Consider the following 23,040-nt stretch of genomic DNA (forward strand, 5'->3'; position numbering starts at 1 on the left):
GTCCCCTCCCCGGAGTCCAGTCTCCTCGTTGCTCGTCCCCACCGCCCCCTCCACAATTCGTCTACACCGGCCCGTGGGGCCCTCGGCCCCTTCTCCTGGCGAAGTGCCTGAGGTAAAGGCAGGGCCAAGCGTGGGACCCCGGCACTCGTCGGGCCGACTGCGCCGCTCCGCGGACGCCACGGCCAGGGCACCAGCCTTTATTAAGCGCCTCCTGTGTGCCCGGCCTAAGCGCGGGGGCCTCGCGCCGACAGCCGCGCGCGGACCGGCCGAAGGCGCCCTCCCCCACTTCCGCCCGCGCGCCCAGGGCCTCAGTCTTCCCCACCTGGCCTTAGGCCCAGACCAGAGGAATCAGCCGAATAGATTGCGCGTGCGCCGAGAGAAGCGGCGAGGCACGTCACGCGGTCCTCCGTGCGCCGTCCATGCGTCACTTCCGGGTGCGACGCCAGGAAGCGGAAGTGACTGCCGCGGACACCGGCGTGGGTGCGAGGCATGGGTTTGAGATCTCCCGGAGCCGGAGGTACCTCCCCTGCCCCGCCAAGGTCGGGCCCGACGCGAGGGGCGCGCAGGGAGACCCGGGAGTCCGACGAGCGCCGTCCGGTGAGTGAGGCGGCGGCGGCGCGTGGCGCCACTTCCGGGTCCGGTGCGCATCACTTCCGGCGCTTGGGGAAGGGGGGGGCGAAGGCTCCAGGAGGGCTTCTCGGAGGCGCCGGCTGGGTGTGAGGCCGCGGCTCAGAATGCCGGCATCGGCCTAGGGCTTAGCGGGCCCTGGGGAGTCCCAAGGTGACCAAGGATCAAGGACCGAGCGGCCCCTTGTGTCCTCAGGCCCAGAGAGAGGCAGAAGCATCGGGCCTCTGCTTGGATCCCCCCAGTGATGGGGAGCTCTTTCTCTTAGAGGGTCCAAAGTTGCCCCGGGCCGAGACCTCCCCCGGGTCTGGGGTCAGAGCCCCCCCATCTTGTAAACTGAGGTCTGGACGGAAGTAACCTCGGGATCGTGGGCGGGCCACCGCCCTTCGTCCTCAGTTCTCCCCTCTGTAAAATGGGGATTGGGCTGGATGGGCTCTGAAGGGTCTGAGAAGCATAGGCCGGTCAGTCGACAAACATTTATTAAGCGCCTACAGTATGCCGGGCTGTGTCAGTCCCTTCCTTGCTGCCCCCAGGTAGGCTGCGCCTGCGCACAAGTCTTGCAGCCCAGCCTCCTTCCTGGAAGCCAGTGAGTCCTGACCCGGGTCCGAGTCGGCTTGCTTTCTTATCAGGATTTCTGTGTTTCGCTGACTGGTTTCCTTTTCTTTTGGCCAGGCAATAGGGTTAAGTAACTTGTCCAGGGTCGCACAGTAAGTGACAAGTGTCTGAGGTCGAATTTGAACTCGGGTCCTCCTGACTCGGGGCCGGTGCTCTGTCTGCTGTGCCATCTAGCTGCCCCAACACTGATTGGTTTCCTTGGTCACACTCTGACTGCCCAAGGGGACTGCCTGAGCCCGTGCTTCAGAAAGGATGTAGGCCAGCCTCCCAGGCCACCCCCACTTCAGCTCCAAGCACGGATTTTGTCTTGGTCCCCATGGATCAGGACCCCCACCCCCAAGCACTGAGCCTCCATCCCTAACAAGATTCTGCTCCGGATGACCGGATGACGCCCAGTTCCATCCGTCTTCTGCTAACACACTGTCCAGAGCAGTTTTCTAGAGTGTGTTTACAAGGGAAAAGAGAAGGCGCAACCTCAGATAATGCACCCAGATGCCTGGTGCCCCAGGCGATCAAGGCTGAGTACAGCCTCTGCCCAGAAATCACAAGCCTGGACACCAGTGGCCCTGAGGCCACTGGGCTAGCCCTTGGCTGGTCCATTCTCCAATTCAAGGTTCCCTCCCAGCCATTTCGCGAAACTGATGCTCCTGCTCTCCCTGTGTGACTCTTCCACTAACCAGCTACTTCCCTCCATCTCCGAGGGGTCCATCTGGCCCAGAAATCAATGGTTTCATGTAATACAGGGGTCGGGCTTCCACCTTCACAAAAGGCTACACCTGGATTCTAGGCCAAAGAGCTGAGTTTGAATCTCTGGGTGACTCTCATCAGCAGGTTACTTTATATCATTTAAATAGCATATCAAAGGTCAGTGTAGGTCCAGACTAAAACAGAAAAGAGAATAGGTGAAGTGGCCTTGGAAAAACTTTGGTTTCATTCAGGGACCCCCTGCTGCTTTTGCAGTTTTTGGAAAATGATAATGCAGTGGCGCACAGTAGATGTGAGAAAGCTGTAGCCTCTAATCCACAAGGAGGGACTTTGGGGGCCAGGATGTCATCAGGGAAGTGGAGCTGGGCTGGTCAGCAGCCCTGGGGTGTCTGCGTGGCAGGACCTTCTAGGGCAAACTTGTGGGATGGCACTGGGAATTTATAGAATGTCTACTTTATGCTAGCACTGGACTAAGCTTTTCACCAATACGATCTCATTTTGTCCTCACAACAAATCTGCAAGGGAAGTCCTGTTTTCCTCATTTTATGTTGAGGAAACTGAAGCAGGCAGCAGTGAATGACTTGCTCAGGGTCACACAGCTGGGTTTGAACTCGAGGCTTCCTGACTCCAGGCCTAGCACTTCTTTCCCTCTGGCACCCCCTGGTGGCCTGACTTGAGCCTCACTGGATTGGCAGCGTGGGGTGGCTTTGATGAGTATTATTACAGGTGCATTGTAGTATTGTAAGGTTTGCAAAGCACCGAACAGCCCTCATCTTTCATTTGTCTGGTGCAGGTGTTATTTATAGATGACAGAGTTGAGAGCCAAGAGGTTAAGGGCCATTGTAAGGATCCCACAGCCCCAGATCAGAGCCAGGGCTCTCTGCCAGCCCGAAGGCCTGTGAACCTGGGAATGAGAGAAGATGCAGCCCCTCCTCATTTGGGTACCCAGCCCTGGCTTGCCTGGGTGGTCCTGGGTCCCACCATGTCACCCCCTACTCGATAAATTGCATCAGCTCCTTGTGGCTTCCAGGATGCAATGCAGAATGTTCCCATTGGCCTTGGAAAACATTCATGACCTCCCCCACCTTGGATCCTGTGACCCTGGCCCCTGGCTGCTCCAAGATCAAGCCTCTCCATTTCTCAGGTCCAGGCATTCTCTGTGGCTGTGCCCCAGGGCTGGAACACTCCCCCTCCTCTGCTCAGACCCACTGACCTTCCCAGGTTCCTCCGAGTCCCAACTGGATCCCACCTTCTACAGGAAGCTTTCCCCAGATCCTCCTCATCCTACTGCCTGTCCTCTGTTCATTCTTTCTTGTTTATCCTGAATTTGTTTGTACCTGGTTGTATGGTACGTCCTCCATTAGACTATCTTTTGCACAGTGCCTCGCACATAGTAGGTGCTTAATATTTATTGATAGACTGACTGGGCTTCGCCCTGTGGAGCCAGTGTGTTCACCAGCCTTCTACCTCTTTTGCTCTGGGGGCTTCAGGAACTTGTGGAGGCCTTCATGAGGCAAAGGACAATCCAGGCTACTGGAGAGGGGCCAGTGATACCCTTACTTGGGGGCTTCCTTTTTTTTCAGCCTCATTTCAGAAATACAAGTCAGCCTTGGAAAGGGTGAGACAACAGGTGGCCGGGGGCAGATTTGCCCCTCACCCCCCTCCTTGTGGCCCTGTGGCTGTCAGTGTGGATTCTGGGGCCTGACCTCCCCTCTCCCCCCTGCTGCCCTTCTGAGCCAAGGGAGGCTGAGGTTGAGATGCCGAGGACTGGGCTTGGACTGAGCCTTTATTTTGCATATGTCTTAATTTCAGAAGGACTGTTCAGATTAGCAGCAAGGACCAGGCAGGATCGCTGGCGGGTGGGTGGGCTTGCGGGCCTGGCTTGTGCACATCTCTTGAGTACTAGCAGCTCCTGGGGTCAGTGGACAAGTAAGGCAGTGCAGACTTTTTGCTTCATAAATAAAAAGCACACACAAGTGTGCACACGTGTAGGGGCAAGGTGGGGTGGGGGGGTGATCTCAAATGCTATCACATGCAAGTTAAAGAAAATGTCCAGTTTGAGAATGTTCCCGAAACTTGTCAGCACAGAACTGGACACACGCACGCACACATACACACAACAAGAATGAAGGCAGGCATCGCTGGCATGAGCGCTTGGAATGGGAAGCACTGGGGACTGGGGACTGGGGACCCTCCCGGGAAAGAAGGGAGATGGCGCATGAGCAGCAGCGGCAGTGGTGGTGGCGCTCACTCTAACCTGAGCAGCTCCACGTCAAAGATGAGGGTGGCATTGGCAGGGATGACTCCAGGGTGCCCCGTGGCTCCATATGCCATGTCTGGGGTGCAGGTCAGCTTCGCCCTCTGACCCAGGCTCATCTGACAGGTTTGGGGGCAGAGGGGAAGAGGAGAAAACCCCAGGTTGGGAAAAGTGTGTGTGAGAGAGACAGAGACGGAGAGAGAGGCTCCCAGAGAACATCTAGGTGCCCTTTTTTCCGTATTTATGAAGTTCTTCCCCCTGCAGGATAGTGACTAGCTTACTTCACCAGGGGATAGTGAGTGGGAGCTGCAGCTGCCCCTACACCAGGGCACACACCGATCAGTGCCTGCCCCGTGTTCCCCGGTGGCTGCTGGCCATGCCAGCTCAGCTCCCCTGCTCTTTCCTCCACTCCTGATTCCCTCTCCTCCAGATCTCTCAGGTAGAGTTGGGGAAAAGCCCCAAAGACATGGCGTGGGGACAGGGGTCTCAGGAACCCATGATCCTACAGGAGGCAGGTCATCACTGCACTTCTAAATAACGGTGAGGAGCAGGTAGCAGTTACAAGGCTGCCATCCTCAGCCACCTCATTTGTTCTGGTGCCTTACCTGGGCCGTGCCTTCTTCGAAGCCCTTGATCACTTCTTGCCTGCCAATTTTGAACCTGAAAGGCTTGTTTCGATCTCTGGAGGAATCAAATTTCTTCCCATTCTGGAGCATTCCTGCCAAGACATCAGATTAGTATCAGCTCCGAGTCTGAGGGGAAGATGGGAGCCCTCCCCTTCCTCCACTCTCCTCTCTCTTTCTTCCTCCTCCTTGGTGGAGGAGGTGATGGCTACTTCCAGGGCCAGAATCCTTGGGATAGATCAGAGGATTCCCCAGGCTAGACCCTTTACTCTAAAGTACACACAGAGTTAGCTCCTGCAGCCTGGATTTGAACTGCTTTGGTGAACAACTCATGGTTCTATCCAGTAGCCCAGAGGCTTTCGGGCACTGAGGCTACATGTCCTGACCAACTCCTGGGCTTTAGTTAATGATAGAGAAATGGAAAAGGGATGATCCATCACGAAGCATTTGTTAAGCATATGCTGTATGCTAGGCACTGAAAAGTAGCTCTGTTTCCTTGTAGGCCAACACCCGTCCATGGCAGCAGGGAGACACGTTTCATACTGGCCTCGCCTGAGAGCTCCTTCCAGGCTCTTGAGCCAGGAGGCCACAGCACTGGCCCGTGGTGGAAGAGGACTCTTCCCTCATACTATGCGAGTAGACCTGGAGAGCACAACCGTAATCCTGGTGAGGTGCTCTCTGACCCAGGAAGTTTGGCCTTATGTAGACGGGGAGTATGTGATAGCCTTCGCCGTGGAGCCCTGTAATCATGGCACTGACGTTGCCTTGCATGATTACTGGTTTCTGAGCGGGACGTGTGCCTGGATGCTAGGCCTGCAGAGCCGCCTCGTCAGTCTTCTGCACTCCCAGTCATCTGCCAGGCTAGCTGGGAAGCTCCAGATGTGGCCCTTCATCATCGGTCTCCCATCATACTTTCCTAGTCACGTGCTGGCCTACCACTCCCCACTCCTGGCTAGATATTGTGACCGAACAAGCACCTGCTATGTGCCAGGCACTGTGCTTGGTGCTGGGGAGATGAGTAAAGAAAGGCAGACGGCACCTGCCTTCAAGAGGAGCCCAGGTAGGGCAGGAGGGGAGCCAGGGACGCCCTTTTCCACTATGGCATTGTGCCTTTGCCAAGGCTCTCATCTGACTTCTGCTCCTTGGAATCCCACACATGACCGGTTCTCTCCAATACACGTTTCTCTGTGTGACAAGTACCCCAGCAGAATGTAAGGCCCTTCCGAGGAGGGACAGGGAGAGGGCAGAGAGTGTGGACATCCATTCAGCATCTCCTCCCTGCAGGCCCTGGGCTAGTGGTTGAAAGTGGAGGAGGGGCAGATGTTATGCCCTTCTCTATGAGCCTCCTCTGATGCCTGGCTCCTCCAAGGCTCCCCAGCCCAGGGACAGTGGGGACAAGGGGGCCTTGGGCAAAGCGTCCCAGAGCTCCCACAGGCCAGCAGGGGATGCCTGAGCAGAGGACCCATGCCCCATCCTTCCCTTTATGACCGTAGGGCTTGGCCCATAGCAACAGCTCACTGCGTGCTTTCATGCAATCAGTGTCCTCATTGGGAGTGAGACCAAGGAGCACACAGGGGTATAAGCAATGACTCGAGGCTTTCTCCAGAACTGAGTCAGTGGACATTGTGTCATCGTGTGCCAAATGCACCAGGTCCTCAGTCTTAGGAGCTGTGGGCATCTATAGTGGCTGTGCACATTGTGAACATGAGCACGTGGATCTGAGGCTCAACATTTGCCACAAGGGCAGAAAAACTAGGGAACTGTCCAAAGAGCTTGACCCGCTCTTTGAACTCTGTGTGCATGCATCTGGAGATACTGCTGATTCTCTGTGACTTTAGTGGAAAAACAGGCAAAAGTTGTCTGCAAATGGTTTATGATGAAGGGAATCAAAGGGGCCTGAGGCTCATGGATACTCCTCCCTGGATCTTATGAATTCTTTTTCAAGAAGAGAGTTTGAAGTCCTTGTACACAGGGAATTCTAAACACCACAAAAAATTAAATGGGGTTTTTTCTGAACCGACAGGAAGTAATGGGGCTGCTAGATAACAGTCTGTCTGAAAAGGATCTGTGGGTCTGTATGGATGCTAGCTCACTGAGCAGTGGGATTTGGTAGCCCAAAACCAAAGGCCATCTTTAGCTGCAAGACAAGATGGGTGGTATTGAGAACTGGGGAGGGAAGGAGCTGGTTGCCTGCCCTGGGAGGGCCAGACGCCACCTGGAGCACTGAGTTTAGTTCTGGGCACAGAGGGGGAGAAGAGCACCAATAAGCAGGGCACTGACTGCAGGAGGGTGACCATGTCACAGAACTGGCTGACAGATCTGGAGACAAGCGCAGTAAATGGGGTCATCCCGGCTGTCTTTGAAGGGGAATCTCACCTGTTCTTCCTGACCTCTGCCTAGGACCACAAGGCTGGAAGACTGTCCTGGGGGGGCTGTGCCACAGGCCCCCTTCCCATGGCTGGCAGCCTCTCCTCAGAGGCAGGACGGTTTGTGCTGGGCACTGCCTTGCTCAGGTATTGGATGGCTGCCATGGTAGCTGCTTGATGGTACATAATGTCAAAGCCTGATATTTGTGTGCAGTTGAGTAGTGAGGATGCAGATCTAAGTGCCAAAGGGAGAAAGAATGAGAACGATAAAAATGAAAAGGCCACTGAGCAATTGTGCCAGCGTCAACTAGCCACCGACCCTGGACCACGAGCCTGATTTTAAAGGCAGTGATTCCATGAGATGAAAGAGACCAGGGATGACAGTAAGTCACCCTGACTTAGAAGAGACCTGCGGCTGTCTTCAGAATGCCCATGCAAATGTGTGCGTATGTCTTCAGGGCATTCTGGATGCAGTAATGAGATGGGAACAGGCAGACAGGTGCAGACTGTTTTTCATGGTGCTTCACACCTTTGGAGTCCTACAGGTGACTGAAAAGTGGGGAATACAAAGTGCTATTCTAGCTGTAGGTTGGTAGTTGCTCCAAAATCTCTTGACTTGGAATCTGGAAGGTGTCTTCCACGCATATATTTGCAGCAGAAGAAATTCCTGCAGAGGATATTGGGTTGCTGGCTCCTACTGGGTTCTTGCCCTCACCAGGTTCTCCAGGCCCTTGGGTTTTGGTCCCATCATACCATGCCTTGTAGGCACCATATTCCTCTGCTTTGTGCGGGCTGGAAGCGCCTCACGGGCAGGCACTGGTTCATTTCCCTGCCTTCTCAGGGCTGCTCCCAGAGCCTGGCATTTAGTTTAAGTTGAAACTTCTTTGAGGTCAACCTAAAAGTTACACAGAAGTGTCATCCCAAGTATAAGCCCCTACTTTGGAGTGGTTTTTACCCGCTCGGTATCGAGAGGGCTGACCTGCTTTTGCTGTCAAAGCCCAGTGGTCCAGGATCTGGAGAATATGGGGAGAAGGGAAAGGCAACAGAGACATGTGTCATAGGCCTTATTGGCGAGATGCCGGGCCTCCAGATACAGCTTTCCTCACTCCCCCATCCGAGGCCTTCTGCCCTCTTTGCCCAAGTCTCTGCTGAGGACAAGACCAGGAGCAGCCAATAAGAACTTTAGAGTCAGAAGGCCCCCTTTCCTTGGTCATCTCCTGAGAAGCAGTCTTCTACCTTTAGAGATCCCAGGCCCAGGCCCATGGTGACAGGCTTGCCAGAGGCCCTGAGGTTGGGGCTCAGCAGAAGCTTTTGTCTGCTCATCTGACATACTTGTGGGCCCGATTGTTTCTGAGGCCTGCGGAGTCATCTGAGTGATAAACACTGGCCTTCCAGGGCATGGCCCTCTGGCCCATTGGGCAGTAGGAGGCTGGAGGATATAGCATGACCTACAGAACAGCGTTTCACCGTCTTTACAATGTAGGATGCTTACACTCTGGGTCTCCAGAGGATGACCTGTCTCAGCCTTCTGAGGATGGGGCTGCTTGTACCCTTGGACTAGCCATCCTAGCCCTAAGGAGGTTAGTGTTGGGAAGAAGGCCCCATGGACCCCAGGACATTCAGAGCAGCTCTTGGGGGAGGCAGCCAAACCTGGAAGTCTGATGGGTGCCCATAGGCAGGGGCATAGCCATGGGAAATGAAAAGCATAAGGGAATCTGGGAAACATTTAGGAAGCGATGTGGAATGCCCCCAGCAGAGCCAAGAGAACTTAGCTACCACCAAAATGCAAAGGAGGGTATCAAATGCTGGCTCAAAATAGAAGAACAACTCTGCCCACGGCTCTTTCTCCCTCAGTTTCCTTCACTGTGAAGCAGGGTGGGGTGGGGGGTGGGGGAGTCGTTGTGAAGGTCCAGTGCACGTAGTAGGTGCTTCCTACCTGCTCATTGCTTCCCCTTGGCACCATCAGAGAAGGTCGGCTTGTTGAGGCCTTTTACAGAGCTGTCTGCACTTACTGCCTTGCTTTTTCTCACGCTTCTTTAAGACCTTGACAGTCTGGCTCCAGCCTCATCGCACTGAAACTGTTGTCTCCACACTTGCCAAATCCAGTGGCCTTTTCTCAGTCCACAGTCTCCCTGACCTCTCTCCAGCTTTGACACTGGTAGTCAGTCTCTCCTCCTCCATCCTTTCTCTTAAGTTTTCAGAACACATCTTCTCTCCTGGTTCTTCTACCTGGCCAGCTCCTCTTTCTCTCTCTCCTCTGCTGGCTTCTCTTCCAGGTCATGGCCACTAACCGTGGGTGTTCCCCAAGGCACATGCGCTCAGTGACCTCCTCAGCTCCTGTGGACTCAGTCTCTATGCATACTTCCAGCTCTAGGGGGTCTCCTGAGCTCTAGCCCCACATCACCAACTGTCTGTGAGGCATTTCAAACTGGAATTCCCAGGGACATCTCAAATTCAGCCTGTCCAGAAATGAATGCATCCTATCTTTCCCAAAACCCATTGATCTGAGGCAGGATTAGGGACAGGAAGAGATCAAGAAATGTCTGTGATTTTTTTTTTAAAATCCTACAGAAGTCAGCCATTAAAAAAAAATGGGAGTGCCTGGTACCTGTTGCCCTTAAATGAGCTGATGATGTTGGCTTCACCCCCCTGGCCATGGGGTTAGAACTCTCCACAGCCTAAGTGGTGTCCCAAGGCTCAGTGCCTGCTTTTCTGGCTATGGAAGCCCAGTTCTGTAGCTAGGAAGAGAGAGGGGTCCAGGCAAGAGCTCTGGATTGGGGTTTGGACCTGTGTTCTAATGCAGCGTTTTGTGCAATGGTGGGGATATTTCACTAGATGGCCTCCAAAGTCCCTTCCATCCCAGGACTGTGACCCTATGGTGGGAGACAGAGAAGGGGTCCAGGAGATAGTACCTGAGCCCTCCTCCCTGTGAGACCATCAGGCAAAGCCTGTTGGTAGAGCCCTCTCCTAGTTGTGACAGCTGTGACCCAGCTCATCATGCAGCCAGAGGTCCACCTACCTGTGTAGTGCACCACACAGGTCTGGCCCTTCTTGGGAAATGTCCTTCCTGTGGGGAGACAAAGATAGGGGCCTCAGTCTGGGCTGGGCATCGGGGTCACTAGAGCTAGGGCACTAGGCAGACACAGGGGACCTGTGAGCCAGAACCCTCTTCTCTGTGGATCAGTGGGCTGAGATAGGGGTGTGTGTGTGTGGGGGGGGGAATCTGCATCCTGGATGGCATGGGCGGATGCACGGGGGGGGGATTCTGAACTTTGGCCATGGGGCCCTCTGAGCTGTAAGAGGAGGGTCTTTTGGAGCTTTGACCTGTAGCAAGGCCAGGGTCTGCTCAGCCTCCCAGGGCATCTTCCTGCTCCCTCCCTTCTCTCCTCCCCTTTCTCCCAGTCTTCTTCCCCTTCTCCTGATCCTCTCCTCCTCTTCTTTCTCTCCCTCCCCACCCCTCTTCCTCTCCCTCCTCTCCCTTTTCCCTCTCTTCCTCTCTCCTCCTCCCCCTCCCCCTTCTCCCAGTCCTCTTTCCCTCCTCCTGATCCTCCCCCACCCCTCCTCCTGATCCCTCTCCTTCCTTACCCCTTCTCCTTTTTGCCCCCTCCTTCCCTTCTCCTGGGCCCCCTCCTCCCTCTCATCCTCTGACTCCTCCTCTTCTCCCTTCTTCCTCCCATCCTCCCGGTCTTCCTCCTCCTCCGCTGCCCCAGACGCACCATCTCCTGGGGAGATGGTCTCAATCTCCACGCCCATCAAGACCCCGTCCCCCTGGGCCCCAGGGTCGCCACCAGTCGCCGTCTCTGCCTCTGCTGCCGCCACCGCAGCTGCTGCCGGCCGGCCTCCGGGACTCCGCCCCGGCCAGCCAACCCGTGGCCAATGCGGTGATTCCCTCCACCCCTGGAGCCCGGGAAGGCGGGGCTGGCGCTCCCTCCCCCCACCTCCGACCCCCCCCACCCCTGCCATCGGGGAGCGAGGATGCACTGCCTGGCCAGGGGGCGAGAGCAGATGTGCCGCACGTGGCAGGCGGGCCCCCCAGCCTCGAGCCCCCTCAGCCTAGCAGCGACGCTGACTTGGGGCAGACTCTGTGGGAGCCTGCACCCCCCTCCCCCATCCCTTTCTTTACTGTCCCTGGGAAGAAGCCTCAGTTAGCCCCTCCGAGTTCAGGATCGGCCTGACCCCTTGGAGGAGGTCTTGGTGAGAGGAAAGTGCTTTGTCAACCTCAGGGCGCTATGCCAGTGGACCAGGCCATTCTTTGCTCTATTTCTTGTCAAGGCATCAGAATCCTGAGCTGCTGTGTGAGGACTGGGGTCTCCAAACCAGCACCCAAGATGTGTTCTAAAGCATAGAATGGCAAAGAGGGTCACAATCTTGACTCTGAGGCTGGCAGGGAGCCCATTTCCCCAGCCCCACACCGTGCCATGCCCAGCTCTCCTGCCGCCTCCCTCCAGGGTGGCCGCAAAGGCCTTCTCACTGATTCTATTAAAGGAAACAGCCTCACAGGATCGTAGTAATCTCCCAGATAAGCCTCATGTCAGCAGCCCTCCATGGGTCACAAGATCCTCCTTGAGGCAGGCCCCAGTGCCCTGTCCCCTTGACTGTCTGGCCCTGGAGCTGGGAGGGAGCCTCTTGCTCACCCAATTTAACCCCCTCCTCTGTAGATGAGGGACCTGGGGTCCAGAATACAAGAAGCACTAGTCCCACGTCACTCAGGCCAGCGTGTCAGAGTTAGGGTTCACCCCCAGCATCCCTTCTGTCTCTCCAAGATGGCTTTGAAGCGTTTTGTGGTTTTAAAGAATGAAATGCAGAATATTTGTGTAATACCAGTTGCAAAGCTTGGTGCCTCACGCTGGGGATACCAAAAAGACATGAGTCACAAGCCCTGCTGTCCAGGGGAATAGGCAGAAGGTAAGCACTCCAGAGGGGAATGAGAGAAGGCTTCTGAAAAGTGGGAGGGGGGAGGTGTGATCCCTGTCATCCTGGGGAGTCAGGGCAGGTTTCATGGAGGAGGCAGCACTAGACTGAAGAGTGGGAAAGACTTTGGCCACAGAGAAGAGAGACACTCCCCATTTTGCTGGGAGAGTAGACTGATTGCCACTAGAATATGGAAGGCTGTGGATGCCAGGCTGAGCTAGTTGTTAAGTAGGGAGGGAGCAACTGGAATCTGAGCTGAGGAGATCAAGGACTGGGGTAAGACTTTAGGAAGGGACCCTGAAGATGGAAGGAGGAGGAGCTTTCTCAGGCCTGTGGCCATGCCCAGTAGGGCAGACGCTCAAGAAGCATTTTTATCATCCCCCCACATACATGTACACTCATGTGCTCACACATACACGCACGTGCACGTACACATATATGAGCACACATGCATGCACATATGACTCCCGCTAGTCCCAGAGAGCCCGAGCTATTCCCTCACCTGTCCACAAAGGGGCCCCTCTGCTCTGGACTCTTACAGGACCTGACCTCAAAAGATTTTCCCCAAGAAGAGTCATGGAAAGCTTAGATTTGGCCCCTCTCCAGGATCTCCTTGGCTGCTTGGTGGCACAATGCATAGAATTCTGGCTCTGGAGTTGGGAAGACCTGAGTTCGAATTCGGCCTCAGACACTCAATAGCTATGTTACCCGGGGCAAGTCACTTAACTTCTGTCTGCCTCAGTTTCCCCAACTGTAAAATTGGGATAACAACAGTAACCTGCCTCCTAGGGTTATTGTGAAGATCAAATGCGGTGACATTTGTGAAATACTTAGCATAGTGCCTGGCACACAGTAGGCATTTAGATGCTTATTCCTTCCCCTTCCCTTAAAGAGACTCAATGGACAAAGAAAGTCATGTATAGGATAGCTATTTATTTCCTCCTTATAGAGATTCATGAAACAATAACCTAACTGCTCTTATGTGCGCTCAGGAGGTTGATACTTAATGTCTCAGAACATGTTACATTTTGCAAGACTGCTGAGCGGGCACGTCGCCTTCAGGGCCGGTATCTTCTGGCAAACTCAAATTTGGACCATCATCCTCTTGGTGGTTTTCTTCTTCTTCATTCATTTATTTTGATTTATCAGCAATCACTTCCAGAAGCTTTTGAGTTTTAAATTTTTCTCCCCCTTCCTCCCCACCACCCTCCCCAAGACGGCGTGCAATCTGATATAGGCTCTACATATACATTCCTATTAAACTTTTTCACATTAGTGATGTTGTAAGGAAGAATTAGAACCAATAGGAGGAACCATCAGAAAGAGGAAACAAAACACAACAGAGGAAAAAAAAGCCAATAGTATGCTTCGATCCACATTCAAATTCCATAGTTCTTTCTCTGGATGTGGATAGCATTTTCCATCACGAGGCTTTTGGAGATGTCTTAGATCCGTGTATCGCTGGGAAGGGTTAAGTTTATCAATATTAGCCATCACACAACGTGGCTGTCCTCTCTGCAGGGTATGGGGTCTGATTGTCCTCCTTGGGGGCGGGGCCAGGTTGAAACAACAATCACAGAACCTTACGTAGTGCGCCCCCCCCCACCTCCCCAGCACCCCGGAAAGATTGCAGAGCCCTCGCTTCCCGTGCATTCAGTCGCTCGAACCTCAGTACAGGCAGGTACTTATCTGACCACTGCTACCTGTGCCCTTCGGGAGGAGGGCTGCCGTCCCCCTAGCACCCTGGAGGGCTCGCCCCTTCCCTGCCCGATGTCCGATCTGAGTATCTAGGAGGGCCCCAGAGGTGCCATTGCTGCTGCCCCGCCCCCATTGGCCTGAACTGAGTCAGAAGCTCTCGGCTTCAGTTCAGTTCTGCCACTCCTTGGGCGTGGCCAACCACGAGGAAAGCAGTTGTAATGTGGGAAGCATCCATCCCGAAGCACCAGGGAAGTGCTCCCTTGTGCGGGAGCCCCTAGCTCTAGGGTCAGCGCCCATTACTCGACCCGTCTCATTCGACCTTTTCTCTGGCACAGAGTAGGCGCTTGTGGATGGAAGCCACCTTCCCTCTCTTTAGACACGGGCTGTCCCAGTGCCCAGAACGCCCTTCCTCCTCACCCCTGCCTCTTGGAACCCCTCATTTTCTTCAAGGCTTAGTTCAAGGGCCCGCTCTTTCCAAAGGCCTTTTCCTAACCTCCAGCGCCCGGGATTGGTCGCCCTCTGCCCCCAGAAGAGCTAACTTTGTATCCATTTTCTCCTGTGGTTACAGTTTGTAACCAAGTGTAGCGCAGAACCTGTCCCTGAGTAGGAGTGTAGCGCCGGTTCAGTGGAATGGCATTGAATAGGAAATGAGGCTCTGCTGTGACTGGTGAAGTCAGGCATGGCCCTGGTCAGATAGGGCAGTTCAGCCCCCTTATGTCCTCTGAATCTGGCCCCAGTTATGGCCATTCAGGGCCTGCCTAGACGGTGTTAGAAGACTAAGAAGATGGAGGGATGGTGCAGTTCTTAGAGCGTCCCAGAGTGTAGCAGCGTTTGGCAGGACTGTCCTCTCCTTTAAAGCAACCTGTGCCCTAAGAAAATGGAGCTATTGGTGATCTGGCGGTGGGATTAAAAAGGAAACCTTTTACTCCTAAGATAAGGGTGATGCAGAAGGTCATGTGCCAGGCACTCTGCCAAGTGCTGGGGATTCAAAGAAAGGAACAATGCACGGTCCCCCTGCACACTGGGAGCTCACATGTTATAGGAGGAGACTGCAGACACCAGGGAAAAGCAAGAAACCTGCCAAGTGAATGGAAGGCCATCCCAGAGGGCTTTGCCCAAGGGCAAGACCAGAAGTCTGGATTGTGAGACCAGGGAAAGTCATCCAGCATAATTCTGTTTGGTGAATTCAAGAGCATTGGGAGCAGCAGAGCTCCGCAAACCACCAGATCTGTTTCCAGCCCAGCCTCCCCGCCCCCCCGTTATCATTTTTTTCTGATTTATTAATTTATTTTGATTTAACAACAATCATTTCCATAAGCTTTTCAGTTTTAAATTTTTCTCCACCTCCCTTCCCAAGATGGCACACAATCTGATATAGGCTATATATATATATTTACATTCCTATTAAACATATTTTCACATTAGTGATGTTATAGGGAAAAATTAGAACCAATAAGAGGAAACACAAGAAAGAGAAAACAAAATAAAATAGAAGAAAAAAATAGCAAACAGTATGCTTCAATCTGCATTCAAACTCTTTCTTTGGATGTGGGTAGCATTTTCCATCATGAGGCCTTTGGAGATGTCTTAGATGCTTGTATTGCTGGAAAGGGTTAAGTTTATCAATATTAGTCATCACACAACCTGGCTGTTACGGTGTACAATGTTCTCCTGGTTCTGCTCTCTTCACTCAGCATTAGACCATATAAGTCTTTCCAGGTTTTTCTGAAGTCGGCCTGCTCATCATTTCTTATACCACAATAGTATTCCACTACATTCATATACTGTAACTTGCTCAGCCATTCCCCAATGGATGGACATCCCCTCAATTTCCAATTCTTTGCCACCACAAAAAGAGCTGCTATAAATATTTTTGTATATATGTGTCCTTTTCCCATCTGTATGATCTCTTTGCACCTCCCCCCCCCACTCCCAGCCATTATTAAGGACAGAGAAACCCTGGCTGAGAAGAGGCTCCCCCTTCTACATTAGCATAAGCAGTGACTTCTGAGTAACCTGCACCACTAGGTACAGGAGCAGGGTTTAGGAGGGCTCTCCTCAGAGCCCTCCTCACTTTCGCCATCTCATCAGATGCCATGGATTCAATTTCACCTCCCTCTGGACTTTGGCAGTCGCTGCTAGGGTGGGAGGGTCTGCCTGCCTCAAGGCTCTCCCCTCTCCTGTGCATCCTCCATTCATCCATCAAAGGGATTTTGCTAAAGCACAGATCTGACCACAGCACTCCCTACTCTGCAGACTCCAATGGCTTTCTGTCAGCTCCAGGATTCAATACAAAAGTCTCTGTTGGGCATTCAAAGCCCCCTCCTCCCTTTCCATGACTTTCTTACACCTCATCCCTAATGTGTGCTCTTTGATCCAGTGACATTGGCCTCCTGGCTAACATTCCATTTTCCACCTCCAGGCATTTGCTCTGACTGTGCTGCATGCATGGAGCACTCTCCCTCCTCCTCTCTGCCTCCTGGCCTCCCTGGTTTCCTTCAAGTCCCAACTAAAATCCCATCTTCTGCAGGAGGTCTTCCCCAGCCCCTCTTCATTCTAGTGCCTTTCCTCTGTTCATTATTTTTTATCTATCTGGTCCATACCTTGTTTGCACAGAGTTGTTTACATATTGTCTCCCCCCCTTAGACTGTGAGCTCATTGAGGGCATGGACTGTCTTTTGACTCTTTTTGTCTCCCTAGCACTTAGCACAGTGCCTGAGAGTGGACACTTTATCATTTCTTGTCCTTAGTTTCGAAAGGACCAAAATGACATCAGTCTGTTAGAACTAAGTTTCAGTGTGGCTGACTGTGGCTGATCAGACCAATGCAAGTTCAGAATGTTCTACCACAGGTGGGGCACAAATAGTTTATGTGAACCTTTGGGGTGGATTTTCTAAATTTGCGCATCTTGTGCTTCTTCTGAGCTGTTTCAATTCTGCTTTGCTCACAGAACACAGCACCTTCTCTGATGAGGGCATGCCGTGCTGGGCGTCCTGTGCCAGGGTCTCCCATGTCACACCATCAACTCCCAAGCTCTTCAGAGAGGCCCTGAGCGTTGTCCTCACGTTACTTCTTCTGACCACCATGTGAGCGCTTGCCCTGTGTGAGTTCTCCGTAAAATAGTCTTTTTGGCAAGCGCACGTTTTGCATTGAACAGCGCGGCCTGCCCATTGCAGCTCCACTCTCTGAAGCAGAGTCTGAATGCTTGGCAGTTCAGCTCCAGAAAGGAGCTCAGTGTCTGCCACTTACCCTGCCCGGTGATCTTCAGAGTGGACACTTAATACATGTTTATTGATTGACTGACATACACTTTTCAAAACCTACATAACTGAGGTTGAGTTTCTTAGACAACACTCTTTTCTGTTTGTATATTGAAATGTTCAGATTTGTTGCTATTTGTTAAGTTCATAATTTAAAAAAAGAAAATTTAAGGAAGAAAAATAGTTCAAGACTCCATAGAGTAATGTAGACAGTGGAGGAAGGGGCTAGCTAAGCACTAAAATCTCCTTGGATCCTCACAACAGCCCTCTGGGATAGTTGCTATTAGGATCCCCATTTTACATCGAAGCTAAGGCCTGGGGAGGGGGGCAGAGAGGATAATGAGTGTGGGTTAGGGACTGCTATCAGGAGGAATTCTGAGACTTCAGTGCCCCCTGCCTGGGCCGGCTGGGCTCCTGCCTTGTCCTAGGAAGAGAGAGGGAGCTTCTTCTTGGGTTCTGTCTTCCCTTCCAACATTGAAGATGGCCCCAGGCCAGAGAGCCAGCAGGCTCCGGGGGGCCCAGTCTGTCCTCTCCTAGAGCGGTGTATGAAATAGGAAGGCTTGGGTTTTTGTGACTTGTCTTAGGGATGCTAGGAAAGTCACACCTGGGTCTGAAACGTTGATCTATTTCCTTTTCTCTATAATAACGTGACATCTAACATTTCACAGCATCCACCTAATGAAAGTTAGCCCACTACTGCATGGCAGCAGACCCATGGTCTGCACCTGGGCCCCTAAAGTGAGGCCAGGGAACTGTCTTTTCATAATAAATCATTCCCAAGGGACCAGGGACTCTTGTTCAACCCCCTGCTCTGGCAAGCAGTTTCTATCCTTCTGGTGTCTTCGTGTTTGGAATTAGAGTTAATCAATGATCATTGTAAGGACATGCCTGCCTGCTGTCTGCAGGCACTGTTGAGGTAAGGAGGCGCTAGGCTTGGTCCCTTGCCAAGGTGACTGCGTGCTGAAGGATCCAGATGTGGGGCTCCAGGTGGGCTTTAGTGCTATTGGAAAGATTGCCAGGAAGTTGTGAGCAAGCTCGGCTTTGGAGCTAGAAGAGACAGATCCAGAGGCATCAGACATGGAGCCTTCAAATGTAATTGGGAAATGATGAAAAAAAGCTACATTAGCACATAGATAATATTATTAAAATGTGGCTGTACAGAGCCTTCCTCGCTTCTGTTGGAGTTTGGCACCCCTGGCCTAGCAGGGCAGGGACTTGCCCAGGGTCACTCGGCCACTGGACAAGAGGCAAGGTCCAGGAATCAGAGGCCACCCCCAGCAGGGTCAGCACCAAACTGGGAGCAGGGAGGGTCTCCCTGTCCAGAGACTCTGCCCCTGAGTTTTGGGGACTTCTTCACTGTTGGTCTTCTCTGTGATTTCAGGTACTGTCTAATAGGAAGGATGGACTTGGGGAAAGGCAAGCTTCTCAGGACGGGCCTCAATGCCCTGTACCAGGCAGTGCATCCCATGCATGGCATCGCCTGGACTGACGGGAAGCAGGTTGTCCTGACAGCGCTGCAGCTGCAGAACACAGGGCCCACATTTGGAGACTCAAGGATCATGGGGCAGTTTGAACACGTGCACGGGCTGTCCTGGGGTCCCCCAGGGGTAGCGGGTAGCCCCACCCTGCTGGCGGTACAGCACAAGAAGCACATCACTGTGTGGCAGCTGTGCTCGAGCCTCTCGGAGAGAAGCAGGCTGCTGGTGTCCCAGACGTGCGAGATCGGGGAGCCCTACCCCGTGCTCCCCCAGGGCTGTGTGTGGCACCCCCAGAAGGCGATCCTGGCTGTGCTCACCAGCCGCGACGTCTCTGTCCTCCACTCGGTGCACCATGACAGCTCCCGGGTGAAGGCCGACCTGGTCAAAGTCCAGGGCTTTGTGCACTGCGCGTGCTGGACCCGTGACGGTCAGAGGCTGGTGGTGGCTGTGGGCAGTGCCCTGCATTCTTTCAGGTGGGATGACTCCCAGAAGACTCTGCACGCGTGCTCTTTCTGCCCGGTGTTTGATGTAGGCGGTCACATCTGCTCTGTGCTGGCCACTGCGGACATGCAGATCGCTGTGGCCACTGAGCTCCCCCTGGACAAGATCTGTGGCCTCCACTCGATAGAAGCCTTTGAGATGTCGACTGCAGAGGAGACACAGCCCTCGCCCTCGTCCCTGGCCGGCGTCACAGAGGAGCCCCCTGTGGACCCCGGGAGAGCGTCCCCCGACTCGGAGCCGTCCTCCTCGTCCGCCTCCTTCTCATCTTCCTCCCTGGACTCGGGGAATCTCACGCCGATGCCCCCCGGGAGCCGTCGATACGACTCTGGCTTACTCTTCCATCTCCGAGAGAAGGGCTGCCTCTCTGGGGCTGGCCAGGACTCCTCCCATTTGGTCCTGGTGACCTTCGATAGGACGGTCACCACCACCCGGAAGGTGGGTGTCCCTGGTGTCCTGGTGCCGGACCTGCTGGCCTTTGACCCCAAGTCTCAGGTGGTGGCCGTGGCCTCCAACACGTGCCACGTCATTCTGATTTATTCCCTGAGCCCCTCCTCGGTGCCAGGTGTCCAGTGCATCCAGCTGGAGACCTGTGAGAGGCCCAAGGGCATCTGCTTCTTGTCAGACAAACTACTCCTGATTTTGGTGGGGAAGCAAAAGGTCACAGACCCCACTTTCCTTCCCTCCTCCAAGTCTGACAAGTACACCATTCGCTTGGTGGTCAGGGAAATCACCTTCGAGGGAGAACCCTCCTGGAAGTCTGACTGGAGCCAGCGAGATTTCTGCAATGTCAGTGCGACACTGGGCTTGACCAGCAAGAGGAAGTTAGGAGAGAGCCACTGCCCCGTCTACTACCCGCAAATGAGAGAACTCCTCATCCCCGGAAAGCTCCCCATGCAGCCTCTGGCTAGCGGGAAAACCTTGATTGAGGAAATCACAGTTGCTCCAGGGGCCCAGAGCCCCAGACGCAATGCCGCACTGCTGAGCAAGCCCACGCCAGCCACTGACACCGCTGCCTCTGTGGAAGGGCTGGAGGCTGCGTCTGGCCCCTGGTGCTCAGCTCCACTTGACCCTGATGCTGGGCCAGGCTCTCCCAAGACCCAGTGCCGCCTGATACACGAGCCCCTAAACCTTCCCCAGGACAAAGTCTCCATGAAGGAAAAGGAGGACAGGCGGCTCTCTGGGGTACTGGAGAGGCTGTCTGGGAGCTTCATGGACCTCCGCCAGCGCCTCTTGGAGCTCATAGACCTTCTGCACAGGAAGGAGCAGCCTCCGTCCCCCAGCACCTACCCGCTCTCTCAAGACCCATCTTTTCTTCTCATCACCTGTCAGGTAACCGAGAGTGGCTTCACTGTCCCCGAGCCTGCCCTCTAGAGCTAGCTGTGGGTGTGCCAGGGCCGGGGTCTCTTCTGAAAGGTCCAGTTAAGCTTTGAAACCCTGGGCCTGGGCTCCACGGCTTGGGGTGTTTTCATGATTAATTCCTGTATGCAGTGGATGGATTCGGCTTCAGTTGTCGATTTGGAGTGATGTTTATACTGCTACTTAAATTCATGAGTCAGTAAGACTGATTGCATTCTCTAGTTAGGATGTCACCTTAATAATTTTCCCCTCTTCATTTCTTTTGTTTACTTGTTTGGCAGGCTGGGAGGAGGGCTCCTGATGCCCCCTGTAGGTCTTTGGGTCCACTCCCCTCCCCCAAAGCAGAGTGCACTTTCGTAAAAGGCTTTAAGGTTTGCGAAGCACTTTATGGATGTCATTTTACTTGGTCCTCATTGTTAACTATTAGAGACTATTTAAGTCAAGTTAAATGTGTGGTTTTGTTTGTTTTTTTTTTTAATAAAAAAGAGGGGCTATTCCCGTTGGGCCAGCATGAGAAATGTTAGGTTATAAAATGCACTCTCTTTACCTTCTCTTGTTTCTTCCCTCGGGAAAAGAACAGAGAGCTCACTAAGAGCTCATTTGGTTGGGGGGAGCAAATCCCTAAGAGCTCACCTGGGGGGTGAATACCTAAGAGCTCACCTGGGGGAGGGAGCAAATCCCTAAGAGCTCCCCTGGGAGGGGTGAATACCTAAGAGCTCACCTGGGAAGGGGGGAGCAAATCCCTAAGAACTTACTTTGGGGGGGGTGAATACCTAAGAACTCACCTGGGGAAGGAGGGGCTGGGCAGGAGCCTATGGAGGAGAAGGTGGGGCACACCACACTCTGACCAGGAGAGGAAAACATTCTTTCAAGTCAGTTTCTTTGAAATGGTCTTTCTGTAGTGTTGTTTCCACCCAAAAAATACTAATTTTTGTGTGTGTCAAAATATGGCTTAAATGTTTTAAAGTTACTTTTTAGAAATCCTCATCTTTTCTCTTTATGGCCTTCACGGCAGTTGCCTGATGTCTGTTCCTTGCTTGCCCTTCCCCCATTCTGGGTCCCGAGGTCTGTTTCCAGGCAGAGGCTGAAGTTGGAGACTCTTAGTGAGGTCAGAGGTTGCTCCCCGAGGGGGGCCTGGCCTGGGCTGCCGCTCCCCTGGCGGGTGGGGTTTCCTAGCCCTGGCACCAGGCCTGGTGTGGCCTGCAACGGGTTGGTGATGGTGCCACAGAGGAGGAGGAGGCCCAGGCCTCATGGCGGTTATTGTGGGGTAACAGATTCTGTCCTTGGGCTTGAAGAAGCCATCCCCCGCAGGGCCCGTGGTGGACAAGAGAGCGGTACTTCTCTGTGATGGCAAGGTGCGCCTGCAGACGGTCCAGCAGGTGTTTGGCCTCTCTCTGGTGGAGATGCAGCATGGTGAGTCAGTCTGGGGCTGGGGAGGGCTTCTGGGAGCGCTCTCTGGGCTCCACGCTCCCAAAAGGCGGGTCTGGGGGCAGGGGCTGAGATGGCCTTCTATCCGTCACCCAGTAAGTATTAAGCACCTGCTGTGTGCCAGGTAATTTGGGATGCAAGACCAAAGAATGGAGCAGTCCCCACTGGGGTGGACCTTCCCTGACCAAACATGTATGTGCATGCACATCCGCCCATCCGCCTACTGCATGAGCAGGTAGTTGGAGCCACCTGCACTCAGGTAGGCTGTGATAGACACAGCGGTTCAAGAGGGAGGGGCCTAGTAGTTTCAGGGGGGTCAGGAAGCCTTCATGTGGAAGGTGGGACCTGAGCAGCAATTGGGGAGTGAGGAAAAAGATGGATTCTGAAGAAGGGAGGAGAAAGGCCAGTGCCCTGGAGGCGATAGGGAGACCGGATGTGATTGCTTAGGGGTATGATGTCAGGTGTGTTAAGGAAAGCCACTTTGGCAGCTGAGCAGAGGATATTTCTAGTGGGGAGAGCCTGGAGGCAGGGAGCCCAGTGAAGAGGCCCTTGCATCATCCCAGGTGGGAGGTGAGGGCCTGAACGAAGGGGTGGCTGCGTGGGTGAAAGAAGGGTCAGACGTGGGAGGCGGACGAGGCACAGGGTGGCAGTTACTGGAAGTGCAGGGTAAGGGAACGTGAGGGATAATACAGGGGCTCAGAACCTGAGACACTGGTGGAAGATGGTGCCTTGACAGAAAGAGTCAAGTTTGGACTGTGGGAACACAGATTAGAAATTAATTGGAGACAAAATTACCTATTTTTTTTGGGAGGGGGGGGCGGGAAGCCGAGGCAATTGGGGTTAAGTGACTTGCCCAGAGTCACATAGCTAGTAAGTGTTATGGGTCTGAAGTCGGGTTTGAACTCAGGTCCTCCTGACTCCAAGGCCGGTGCTTTATCCACCGTGCCACCTAGCTGCCCTCAAGATAACCTAATTTTTAAGAACAGGTTATAGAAACAATAATTTCATTGAAGAGAATAGCAATAATGAGACAATGTACCAACACCTATGGAATACAGCAAAAGCAGAAATCATAGGAAAATTTATATCTCTAAATGTTTGCATCCATAAAATTGAGAAAGAACAAACCAATGAATTGGTGTGCAATTAAAAAAAAAAACTAGAAAAAGAACAAATCAAAAATCCCCAATTAAACACCTGATTGGAAATCCTAAAAAT

At 53.4% G+C, this 23,040-nt stretch overlaps 2 protein-coding genes across 5 annotated transcripts in view; one reads left to right on the plus strand and one right to left on the minus strand.

Annotated features, from left to right (window-relative positions):
* The first annotated feature begins 446 nt into the window (after positions 1-446).
* The window catches only part of WDCP (WD repeat and coiled coil containing), a 28,106-nt gene continuing 5,512 nt past the window's right edge, over positions 447-23,040 (plus strand). The window contains exons 1-3 of one of the 2 annotated variants that reach the window (XM_027858021.1): positions 447-597; positions 18,441-20,367; positions 21,690-21,807. In XM_027858021.1, coding sequence (XP_027713822.1) covers positions 18,460-20,367; positions 21,690-21,807 — 2,026 coding nt within the window. In that variant the 5' untranslated portion in view covers positions 447-597; positions 18,441-18,459. Of the gene's footprint in view, positions 598-16,761; positions 16,903-18,440; positions 20,368-21,689; positions 21,808-23,040 lie in introns of those variants that run through there. The other variant, XM_027858022.1, reaches the window with a different exon arrangement.
* On the minus strand, positions 3,713-10,999 carry FKBP1B (FKBP prolyl isomerase 1B). Of its 3 annotated transcripts, XM_027858024.1 has the most exons (5): positions 10,907-10,999; positions 10,210-10,257; positions 4,807-4,919; positions 4,202-4,320; positions 3,713-3,856 (listed from the first exon to the last, which is right to left on the minus strand). In XM_027858024.1, the coding sequence occupies exons 1-5, from the start codon at positions 10,941-10,943 to the stop codon at positions 3,847-3,849; spliced, it is 327 nt and encodes a 108-aa protein (XP_027713825.1). In that variant the 5' UTR covers positions 10,944-10,999; the 3' UTR covers positions 3,713-3,846. The 3 variants fall into 3 exon arrangements, with proteins under 3 accessions (XP_027713825.1, XP_027713824.1, XP_027713826.1); XM_027858023.1 differs by having other exon boundaries at positions 3,713-4,320; XM_027858025.1 differs by lacking the exons at positions 10,210-10,257; positions 10,907-10,999 and adding an exon at positions 10,103-10,188 and having other exon boundaries at positions 3,713-4,320.

The sequence above is a fragment of the Vombatus ursinus genome, unplaced genomic scaffold, assembly GCF_900497805.2.
Source record: "Vombatus ursinus unplaced genomic scaffold, bare-nosed wombat genome assembly UNPS02012622.1, whole genome shotgun sequence".
NCBI lineage: Eukaryota > Metazoa > Chordata > Mammalia > Diprotodontia > Vombatidae > Vombatus > Vombatus ursinus.